At 28.7% G+C, this 12,516-nt stretch overlaps 1 protein-coding gene across 8 annotated transcripts in view; it reads left to right on the top strand.

The window, feature by feature from the left end:
• nolo (no long nerve cord) overlaps positions 1 to 11,463 on the top strand; it is a 61,909-nt gene extending 50,446 nt beyond the window's left edge. For 5 of the 8 annotated variants that reach the window (XM_070639244.1, XM_070639243.1, XM_070639242.1 and 2 more), the window contains exons 14-17: positions 6,836 to 7,084; positions 7,371 to 7,700; positions 8,121 to 8,271; positions 8,541 to 11,463. In XM_070639244.1, coding sequence (XP_070495345.1) covers positions 6,836 to 7,084; positions 7,371 to 7,700; positions 8,121 to 8,271; positions 8,541 to 8,665 — 855 coding nt within the window. In that variant the 3' untranslated portion in view covers positions 8,666 to 11,463. The remainder of the gene's footprint in view (positions 1 to 6,835; positions 7,085 to 7,370; positions 7,701 to 8,120; positions 8,272 to 8,540) is intronic. The other 3 variants (XM_070639248.1, XM_070639246.1, XM_070639247.1) reach the window with 2 other exon arrangements.
• The last annotated feature ends 1,053 nt before the right edge of the window (positions 11,464 to 12,516 follow it).

Raw genomic sequence — 12,516 nt, 5'->3', positions numbered from 1 at the left:
AGAGGCTTATAAAGCTCAGTCTCTTACTTATTCCAAATATTGAACATCATCTATAAACAGTTCCAACTATCATACCTCATATACACACCCTGATCTAATTAAAAAAACATATTTTTTGGTGTAAATTTATTTTATTCAAATTTTTACTAACATTCTAAAATTCATTTTTCCATCCTTGTACAATACATACATAAACAGCTTGCATTTTTCAATTCACAAACATATATCCCCATGTAGTAATATTTAAGTAATTTTAATAACCTTCAATGATTTTCTCTTTTCTTTTCCTCTCATCCTTAACCCTACCTTAACTTTTATCTCATACATACTGATTCATTCATCCTTTCGTTATCTCCTGTAACAGTTGTATAATGTTATGATTTTTAAATTCAACCGTAAACAAGAACATTCATATTTAACATTTTATATAACCCACAGTGCATTTTGCATGAATTTTTTAAAACTATGTGGGAAAATATTAGCGCAATTTTTTTGTTGGAATTTCGGAGCTCCAGACTAAAATTTAGAAAAGGTCATCAGATAATAAATTTTCTAAAATTCATGTCTAAAACTTTTTTTGGCATTTCATTATTGTTTTAGGCATCAATATTTGATTAAGATCTAATTGACATGAGATTTTCACCTCAAAATCTATTGAAAATGATGATTGAAAGGGTAAATTTGTTTCAATAAAATTTGCATGGTGTGTGGGATGATGAAGCATATACATGGCTTTATATTCTGAGTAGATTGAAGATTTTCGTTACCTTCCATTAAGTCTAATTTAAGGCTTTTAAGCTCAATTTATGAATGATTCATAAAAATTAAATGGGGGAAAATTTTACAACAAAATGTTGATTTTTAAAGGAATCAAGGAACGAAATAATATTGTTAATAATTATTGGAATGTTTTGTTGACTTTGCAGGATGTGGGGGTTGGTTTCAAAGTTATAAATAGAAGGATAACAATAAGTTTCGGAATTTATTTATCCCGAGCGACGCAAATGAAGAAGGCTCATTCACTGACTCTTTTATTAACTCCAAACGGAAGCTGCCTCTTTTGGCGTCCACTTAACTGTCGTAAATAGGCTTAGAAGCTTAGCGGAGTCTTAAAAGCTCCTTGTTGGAGCCAGATGTGGAGCTTTCTTCATTTGTGTCTCTCGGATATCAAACCCTTTAAATTGATCTGGTGTTCAATGTTGTGAGCATACTCATGAGCATGCTCCTTGTCTGCTAGGAATCGCTGCATTACACATCAGTTTCAAGATATTCTTATCCATTAAATATAACTGCGCTAAATTATTTGTGTTTACCAAAAACTTTTTGCATCATATTTTGTGCTTGATATATTTTTGCTACATATAACCTTTAAAAAATAATAAAAAGTACAGAGATGGTAATATAAATACACAGGGAAAGAAGGAATAATGTTTTTAAGCAATTTTGTTGCTTGGGAGAAAAAAAAATTATTTATATATTTATATTATTTCTTCTGCTGTATTTTAACATCATGGCATGTATATTCAAATAATGAAAGTCCGCCTTCTTAAAATATTCAACAAATATCCTTTTGCATTTGAAATTAAACCTGTTTATTCAAGACTAAAGTGAGCGAAAAAAAAGCTTTTGTTGATGAATTCTTTTTTAGATTTGTTTCTATTTCTATTGCTTGCCATTCATGCTTGACTTATCTTAATGTTATTGCAATTTTCTTAAGAATGAAATATCAAAATCTTGGTGAAATGCAAATTTTATTGCATTTTTTATTAGAAAAAAGAAAATTATATATTGTATGCAAATTGAAATAGATTTTTTAGTATAGAGATAAGTAGAAGCTTTAATGTGTCAATTTGCAAGTTTAGCTTTGAGATTTAGAGATTTATTAGTTCTCATAAATCTATTAAATATTCGATTTTCCTTATGCTTGAGTATCAAATTTGAATGATTTAATTTGGAAAAGTTCATAAAAGTTATTGAACAAATTATCAAGCCAACATTTAAATCCTTTCAATGTATTAAATTGTGGAAAGATATCTTTCACTTTAATTTACTTTAACTTGAACAGAAGTACTCAAAAAAAGGAAATGAGGATAATAGTAAGAAGAACGGAACGATGAGATGCATGGATGGCATTACTATAGAGTAAATGGAGAAAAAAAATATTCATGAATATTTAAATTACACATTTACAGAAGAGGTACTTCAACCGAATGAAAGAAAGAGATTTTAGTAGAAAAAAAAATCTGAAAGAAAATTTTTGCATTCCATGATATTGCAATGGCAGTGAAAGTCAAGTTGTTAGAATTATTTTGTCAGATTTTGGTTTTACAATGCTTTAAGTTGAAACTTGTTTTGCAAAGTTTTTCAAATTTTAGAAATTCAAAAAATCAATTCTAATCGTTGTAAAGTTGTATAGATGACCGCAATATGCCCGACCGACACAAATGAAGAAGTTTCAGCCCTGGATTTTTGAAAGCTTCGATAAACCTATTTTACTATTTTTGGCAGCCACTTGTACGCTAAACGTAGGCAGCTTCCATTAGGTGTTAATAAAGGAAGTTTGATGGAGCATTTAAAACTCCGTTGAGCCTTCTTCATTTGTGTCGCTCGGGATGCAACATTCTGACGAAATTCACTCAAAGTAGAATCAGTTGGCTTGCACAAAAACTGATGAGCATGACATAGAGCAAAAGGGATTTTCGTTATCATTTATAAGTTTAAAAAAGAGAGAGTTTATTATAGAAACAAAAAAAAGTAGAATTGTCAAGAAATGTATGAGTATATCCGATGAAAATCCTCATTAAAATGCATAAGCTTCTTTTTCTTCATGTATACAATTCCTATTTTTTTGAGTATAGTAGTCTACGAGTATTCTATGATAGACATTCTGCATGAAAATTTCTTTCAAATTACCACAAATTTTATACATTTTGTGCTGTTTGATCTTACATGTGTCTTCAACCTTTTTACTCGTCCTTTTATATTATTACAACTTACTCTTCAGACTTTTAACTTTAAATACAATAATACGTTCACAACATAAATATAATATCATATCATAAGTGAATAAATGTAAATGTATGAATACATAATTAAAATCACGAGGAAGAATATTGTTTGCACAACATATTTGTTATCATATTGTTTTGTGTTTACTCAAATACTTGGTAAAATAGTTAAGGAAATAACATACATACGGATACAAGATATATCAACAATCATAATAAAAGAGAATTTTTTTTCCACACAATAAGTATTCAGTGAATCATTTTGTTTACATTTGACTTTTGTTGTGAACAGTTTTCCTTTCTATTCTTGTTAGTTTATATGATACATAGCTTATAAAAGTTGTGGGCGTTTGTGGAATGATAGACATCATTATTGGAATTTTTGTCCAAATTATTAACATGATAATAATAGACTTTAACTCATGAGGACGACTCATTTTAGTTTGAATATAATTGAGAAGGTTGGAATAGGTCAAAAATTTCCAAAACCAGACATCATTTAGAATATTTGATTTGTTTTTCATTAATGAATCTAATTGGCCCTAGTGATTAGCAATCCATCAAAACGAATGTAAATTACTTCCATCGTAATTTTGGGTTTAGTATTCCGGTAAAGTTCAAGGAGTGATTTTCAAACTAAGCACCGTAGTATGTATACTATCTAGTAATTTGCAGAGCCATCACAGATGTGTCACGGATACTGTTTTGCATTTTCGTTCGCATTCGTTAGTGTGATGTGCTATAAAGTTTTAAAAACTCTGTCTAAGGGCTCACCTTAGAACAGTGGTGATCAACCTGTTTCGGTTACGGTCAAGACATACACTTATCGTCATTTACTTTAAGGTGTAAATAAAGATTTAAAGTCAAGTTTTAAAATTTTCAAGTCACAAAATTTTTATTTTCTTTACTTTACACATCACAATGTTTATAATTTTATAATAATATCCGTTTTTAAAAGCAATAAATTTTAAAACAAATATTGTGGCCAATTTAAAAGATTTTATTTTATTTAATTTTATCACGTACTTTTGTAGTTAAATATTTTCCTTTTTTTTATGTCCATATAATACATAGGAATATATATGAAAGCATGTACGATAGTTTTAAAAATAAGTAAATTACAATTTGATTGTTGTTGTTGTTTACAGTATATAAACTTAATGTTCACTATTATTAGTATTATTATAAACATTATCGTCCTTCCTTTCAATATATAATTATCAAGGAGAAATGCAATATATGAAAATATTTTTCACGTACTTTGGACATACATAAACATTGTAGTGCACCCCGTAGGGAACGTTCGGAAATTATGTAACGCTAAAAATGACTTTTTTTGACCCCTTTCCCATTGAATTGTGGCAAAATCATGAATCAAGATTAGTACTCCTTAATAAAGGAGTCATCTCTCTCCTCCGCATTAAGCGTTACGTAATTTATGAACGCTCCATTAATGAGAAATTGAGCAAGATTTTGTGAACAATTTTAAAATTGATGCGATCGAAAGCTTAATTTATGAGAACTTAAAAATTTAAATTTTAACGGCAGTTAATAATTCAAATTTTCAAAATCTCTTCACTCTATGTTGTAACAATTTCTCATCAACGGGGTGGTCTAAAAAAACAGAGAGAACTTTTTTATTATTTATTATTTACTATTTAATACACGCTCTGAGGAAATAAAATACAAAAATCACACACAATATACCTCATTAATAGGTAAATTTTCTCCAAAAACACCTATATATTCATTATTGCTGTTTTTCATTGTGTAGAAATTAATGTGCATTAATAATAATAATAATCAGGCATCATTTTTATTTATCCACAACCAAAAAATGTTTATTATTATTGCTACTATTGTTATTATTTATTGTGAATGTCATTTAGAAATATGATGAAAAATATGATTTTTTTTTATGTTTTTTTCCTGTGCAGTAAACGACACTATAAAAAATCTCGGAAGGTACAAGAAATATTACGATCGAAAAAATTCAGTATTTCCATTTTTAAAATGAATTTTATTGAGTGCATATGCTGTAAATATCAGATACATATAGACTCTATATTCATGTGAATATTTAGCTTCTGGTTCATCAGCTAATCTATCGATACATGCTCTTGCGGAATTCCGCAAATATAATCAGAAAACGTACATGTTTAAGTTTATAAAGTTTATGAACTAAAACAGGTTTATTATTTTGAATGTACGAATTTTCAGATTCAATTATTTTAAAATGTTATACGAAAAACACAGCATATGACTACAAATTGATTTTATCAAGGGTGTAGCTAGGGAGAGGGGGCATTGGAAGCTTGGACCCCATCCAAGGATTGGAAAATATCATTTTTCTGTTTGCAATACAAGTAAATGTATGACTTTAAATGGAACATAATTCAAGATTAGGTCAAGACACCCCAAATAAATTGTTTTGGCTACATACCTGAATCTCATTATATAAATTCCTAATATTTACTTAACAAACATCAAATTAGTCGAATAATTATTAAAATATGCAAAATTTAATTTCCCTAAATATTTTTGCTAAAATCCATCAAGTGGAACCGAGAAGATAAATGACACGATTGAATGTACACATGTATTTATGTGAACGATAGCGATAATTATTTCACTGAAATCAAACAATACATAAATTTAGATACCACATGCCATCTAAATAATGTCACAGCATACTCTACATACATACATATTTGTATATACTCAATTCAACGAATTACGAAACACGTCTGATAGTAAAACAATGTAGTCAAAACTTTTGATGCGAAAATTTCTAAACAGAAAATTAACCAGATTTTAATTATTTATAGCTTTCCACTTAATTGGCATTAGAGGCTGATATTTGGAATATATTTGTATACATGAATAAGATAATTATGTCATGACGTTTTCCCCAAGTTAATTTCATATACCCTTTTCGAATATGCTGAGGTTCTAATTAATTTTAAAAAGAAGGAATGCTAAAATGGAAAGAATTTAGATTAAAATAAGTGTGTTGCTGCACAGGATTATAATTGAGCACGTTTCTGTAATTATTGATGAGAAAATTGGACTTACGATAATTGAACAATATGACTTCATTTGATAAAAATTAACTTCTTATTTTCAATCATTCGTGGTTTTAAAGAAATTGTCGGTACTGTCAAGTTCCGCTGCAAAATAATAAAGTTCCCCAAAAGCTGCAGACCTGCAGTATTGAACGAACTATAAGACACAGTCTGTGCATTTTGAATGCAGAAAATGCAGGCCTGCGGTTATTTCCCGAACCTTATGTCATATTTCATAAAAATCGATGGTATTGGCCCAATTAAAAAAGAATGATGAAAACTTGAAGTTAAATCATAAAATAAATCTAGAGTTGATAGTGATTTTGTATAGACTATACCTATATCATCTCTAGTTTTATATACCTGCATGAAAAACAAAAATTTGGGATGAATCATAGAGAAATTTCTAGTCCAAGATTATTGGGAAGTTAATAAATTTTATTATGAATTTTAATCCACAATTTTCTTACATTCCATTGTTAATCATCACATAAAAATTCAATCCTACAATACAGAGACTCTTAACATAATGCACAAAAATCACGTTAATTAGTTAATTATTTAAATCAAAAACTATTATATTTTAATCTTTGATTAAATTTCTCTTTGTTCTCTTACTTGTCAGACATTCCATCAAAATTATTTTATTTTTTCGTTTTTGTGTTCGTCCAGTAGTTGTTAGAAGTTAATAAGTAGAGATTAACATGGAAATATTTATGGCATTTATTTAAAAATATTTCTTTTTCTTTCCTTCTTTTACAGTTTCTTTGGCCATTACAGGCGTTTAGAAATTCAAAAGGACATCAAATGCTTCATGAAAAGCATTTAAAGCACGCACTCGATCCTGGTGAAAGAGCATTCGAGCAAGACGATGATCCACGTGCTTTGCCACAAATAGCAGCACTAAAAACTGAAGAGAAAAGCTTCACGGATGGATTAGAATTTGAGTTTTTTGTTGGTCCATGGTCAGCATGTTCTCAGACTTGTGGTACTAACGACAGTGGATATCGAGTGAGTAATGATGTTCAATAAATTGAATTTATGGGGAGACTTTTCGCTTCTATAATCAATCACTTTAATGATATCTCAATACATGTACTATATACATTTTGAAGATTAGAAAGCGGATCCAACGAAACTGAAATTTTTCTTAGATTAAGCTAAATTTTTATAAGAAGCTGTACAGGCTTTTAAATAAGTATCACATTTCTCCCCAAAAAGTTCCCACGACCTATCCTATTACAGCAATAAATCACAATATTAACATTTTCATTTAACCCTTTTAAATTTTATTCAGCTACGGTCAGTTCATTGCATGGTTCGAGTTAAAAATACTACCAAGATTGTTGATAATATTCTATGTGAAGATGCTGGCTTAAAGTCACCAGATACAATTGAAAAATGTGGTGACACTCCATGTCCACAGTGGACGACGACTGAATGGACACTATGTCGATCATCAAAATGTTTTGCATGGCATACGGCGCTACAGAAGCGCAATGTTAGTTGTACATTCGACAATGATACTGTCAGTGATAAATGCGACGAAAATGAAAAACCTACAACCAAACAAGAGTGTTACAATGAGCTGTGTAAAGGTGTTTGGCGTGTTGAGCAGTGGTCAGAGGTAGAATATGTTGTTTTTTTAGATTGGATATATATTCAACAGGGTAGAGAGTGGAAAATAAATTTTTTATAAATGTTTTATTCATGATGTCTGCCCATTTTTTCCGATTCCTTTCTGGGTGTTCATATATGCGTTTTTGGGTTTATCGTGTTCTCCTGATTTTTAACGCGTGTTTCTCTGTTTTTATGATGTAAAATTGGCAAATAACATAGTGAAATTATCATGAAATTTTCATTTCATTAGACTTTGCATTTATGTAAATTTTTTGTCCATTAAAACGCGATATGACATGAATTATAATTAATGACACTCTCATGTTCAATAACACGTGTAAAACACGATTTTTTTGTTATTTTAAATTAATTAACTTTTCTTAATTTCTGTTTTTTTACTTTATTTTCATCAAAATCATATCAACAGTGTAACGCACAATGTAATAGAAAAGGAACGCGGTATAGAACAATATCGTGCGTATGGTATGGAACAAAAAAGCCAGCTGGCAATGCATGCAATAAACAACCAAGACCAGCTGTTATGAAGCCATGTAGTGGTCAGCCATGTGTTGTTAACCGTGAGTATTTTGAAATTTTTTGACATTTTGCAGTGGGTATTCTTGTGTTTATAATTTTATGGTTAAATCCTAAAATTGAAATTCTTTAAAATTTAAATCCTGCCAAGAATATCCCTTTAGTAAAATGTAGCAATTTTCCATCTCTTTAGTCATCATTGAAGCATGTAAAGCTTAACAAAATTCAATATGTTTTAGAGATTTAGGTGATAAAAATCATTGTTATTGTTATTATGCTAATGCCATTTTCCCATTATTATTCCTATGAACAGCAAATGAATGTAAGGACATATCAAAATATTGTAATAATGTAAAGACTATGGGCTTGTGTCGACTTCATCGATTCCAGCAGACATGTTGTAGCACATGCAAGTTTAATATCTACGATAAGAAGTAGTGGAAGTTTAGAACTATTCGCCTAATCTGCCTGTCCAAATAAAATAAAAGATTTTTTATTATTATAATTCCATCTATCTACCTACATCACCCACACTCTCATACTCATCCCCAAAAGCATGTCGAGTTAAATTTGGATCAAAACTAATGTGCTATAAGAGGCCTCAATTAACCACCATTTACCCCCTTTTGACATGAATATGCAAGAATATACACACATGTATCTTATCATAAATGAATAATAAGATGGAGGACTCTGTTGTTGAGTGGGTGGAATGGATCAACAGCAAAAATTGTGGGACAGAAACTATAGAGTGAGAAAACCATTCAAAGAATAAACACAAGAGGTGGTGATGATGATGATGAAGGTAGAAAGATAATCGGTTATGTGTATATGAAAATACTTATCGTATTATGAACTGTATGCAAAAATTGCTCTAAGCGACATAAATGATAAATTAAAGGAGCAACACAAAAAAAATTTGAATAGACGAAAAGATTAAATTACTACAGAAAAATATTTCACCTTTACTTTTTTATGTTAATATATTATGTCGACATAAAATATAGACTAAAAAAAGAATTAATATAAAAAATGTTAGAATATGATGAAGAAAAAAAGTATCAAGTTTTTATGGCTAAAAAAAGTGAAATTAACTGAAAAGTATTTGTAAATATAACTATTGTTAAGCAGAAAAACAAGTTTAATTACAGCAAAAAAAAAAGAATTCTCGAATGACTAGGAACATTTACGTTTTGTAAAAATTAATTAATAGTTTTCATTCTGTTTTACTTTCAATTGAAAGTTATTTTGCCATTCAATTTTGTTACCTAAAGTTGCAATTAATCATGCTTTGTTGTTCATTGCCTGGTAGTAATCAGGGGCATATTCAGAGGTTGTTAAACCTCCATCTCACTTTTTGGAGAAACAATTTTCAATTTGTTAAGGATTTTTGAGTTGAAAATTCAAAATTCCCACTTTTCCTCAACTTTATTCTCTCCCCAATTTTCAGAAAAGTTTGAAAGTTTAGCAAAATGACTCAAATTTGATTTTATTAAGAAATTTACCTGTTCAAATTATTAAAATTTTCCTAAAAAGTTGAAAATGAAATTAAGTGGGATTTTAATTAAATTTCTATCGACACTGTTTCCAAGTCAACAGCATTTCAGTTATGAATATGATTTCAAAATTAAATTATACATGAATTTCGATATTAGTATTCATCGTGAAATTTATTCTCGAGATAAATTTCTTTTTCGTTTGAATTTTTAATTATTATAACGATGAACGACTTAAAGTGAGTAATTTAAAGATCACATCAGCGTTTTCAAGTTTTTAAAAATTTATAATAATTTTTTTGTGAGATAGGCAAAGTTTCAAAACTTGTAATTTTTTAGCCAAAGTAAACAAATCAAGACAGAAATGAGTGAATTTTGAAATTTATGAATAATTTATTAAATCCTTTTAAATTAATAAAAAATTTACTTTAGTTTTGTTGATAATGTTAATATTATGAGCTTATACTTTACATATTAAATAATATTATCCCCTTCTGCCTTCTCATACAAAGTTTAACTCTTAAATTCATTCCGAAATCATTAAATGAAATTCAAAAATCAGAAATATAAATCACTTAACAGAATATGTTCATTATTGCACACACAGTTTTAAACTGTAGTATAAAGATTGTTTACTGCAAATCGTTGCGCTTAAAAAATAAACCTTAATGCTTTACTTCTCCACTGCATAGAGAATGAAATAAAAAAATTATTGAATGAAAATGAAGTATAAAAGCCATTGAAAACAGAAAATTCCCGAACGACATAAAGGAAGAAGGCTCAGCTATTAAGCTTTTAAGGGACCGTTCATTTATTACGTTACAAATTAACGACTCTTTTTCAAAAATGAATAGTGGAATTCAAGGAATTTCCAATTTTTAAATCCCCTCCCCTTGAATGTAATAAGTGAACGGCTAAACTCCTTTCATTAACACCTAATGGAAGCCTCCTACGTGTGGTATCTACAAGGAAGCCAAATCTAGGCGGTTTTCATTTGGTGTTAATTAAAGAGCTTTAGCGGAGCCTTCTTCATTTGCGTCGCTCGGAGAATAATGGTAAAAAAGCTGTAAAGACGAAAGTTGAATTTTATAGACACAAAAATCTAAAAGCAAGATTGATTTTGAGTTGAGTTTAATCTGAAGAATTTCTAAAAGATTTTAAGTTTTAAAAAATTACTAAAATTTTGTTAAATGTCAGAATTCTTGAATTTTTTCAAAATCAATCTCAACAGCTTTCCAAAAAAAAGAGATTTTTAGACAATGTACTTCACCATCAACTCTGTTAAACATTAAAGGATATACATGAATTTTGTATGATCATTATAATAATTAAAAATAATAAAATAAAATGCGATACTCACAGCTACACTTCTCATACAGTCGGAAAACAGTATTTCTATATAAACAGAAATAAATAATTAAATACTACAAACAAATGACAGCATAAGTGTATAATGTTAAAAAAAATATTGAAAAACAAGGAAATAAATATTTTGCACGTCATCATGCATGAAGGCAACAGACATTTAAAGAAAGAAAATGAATCTCTGTACATAAAAAAATATATATTAAAACAATAGGTAGTGTTAAAATTAATATTTATAAAAAAACGATAAAATGAGAAAAATATAAGAAACATTTAATTATGAAAAAAAGCAGAGTAAAATAAAATAAATTAAATTAATTTTACCATGGATGAAACAAAAGAACAAAAAAAAAATTGAAAAATTATTTGAAGAAAAATAATAAAAACGATCCACAAAAAAATTGGAAAATTTTAAAACAAGTCTTTTTAAATTTATTTTAATCCTTTACAGATTAATGCTATCATTATGTAGGTATTATCATTATTTTGACAAATTATAATCCTTAAATAGCATAATAATTTGAACCAATTTGAATGAAAGAAGCCTGAAGTCACAACTGAATAAGACTTCCTTACAATAATTTGAAAATCACTTCAAAGTTCCGACTGAAAACCTTAAAGCACATCTTCAAAAATCTCCTCAAACTTTCATTAAAATAAAACTTTTTTACTGAGTTTCTATGTCAATGATACTTTAAATTCATAATTCAACTAAAAAGTGATGCTCGTGTGCAAGAATCTATCCATACCAAAAAAAATGAATTTTTCCATCCATCATGTACCGATTTCAAAAATGACTACGAAATGATGATAATTTTAATTACAGATAGTATATTGTGGCGGGCAGTATCTCATTTCATGCGTATCACATCAATTAACGTAATATGCCAAAGCAATTTAGCATTTCTCTCTCGTTTCATACAGAATATGTGCATATTGAATATATATAGGTATTTTGGTATGCATAGTGGACTAGAAAGTTGAAAAATATTCAAAATAATTTTAGAAATTGAATTTTGGTTTGAAATTATTTGTATAAAAATGTAGATAATTTCCTAATAAATTTAGGGACATACTTCAATTTGCTTGAATGCCTTGATATACTTAAAGTTTGATTTTTTTGCAATTTTGGATCACATTCAAATCTCATATCATTATGGCAAATAAATAGAAAGTTTTATATTTATGCATAAATATATACATAGAGCTAGATAGAAGGACAGATAGATAGATTGAAAAATGAATTGAAGCGATGGGGGAATTTTGTGAAAAGCGATTGCAATCAAGTAATCTAATTTGCCTGTCGAAAATTAAATTGCATTGAATGGGTGTATATTGACGGTGGAGAGACGAATGTAAAAGAGATTGGGGAACCACTCCAGCCAATTTTATAATTCAAAATGAAATGAAATTTTTCTGGTTGTTGTG

Source organism: Chironomus tepperi, unplaced genomic scaffold, assembly GCF_022539635.2.
Source record: "Chironomus tepperi strain 1889 unplaced genomic scaffold, CSIRO-AGI_Ctep_v1 contig_191, whole genome shotgun sequence".
In the NCBI taxonomy this organism is placed as follows: Eukaryota; Metazoa; Arthropoda; class Insecta; order Diptera; family Chironomidae; genus Chironomus; species Chironomus tepperi.
This window is presented reverse-complemented; position numbering and strand designations above follow the sequence as displayed.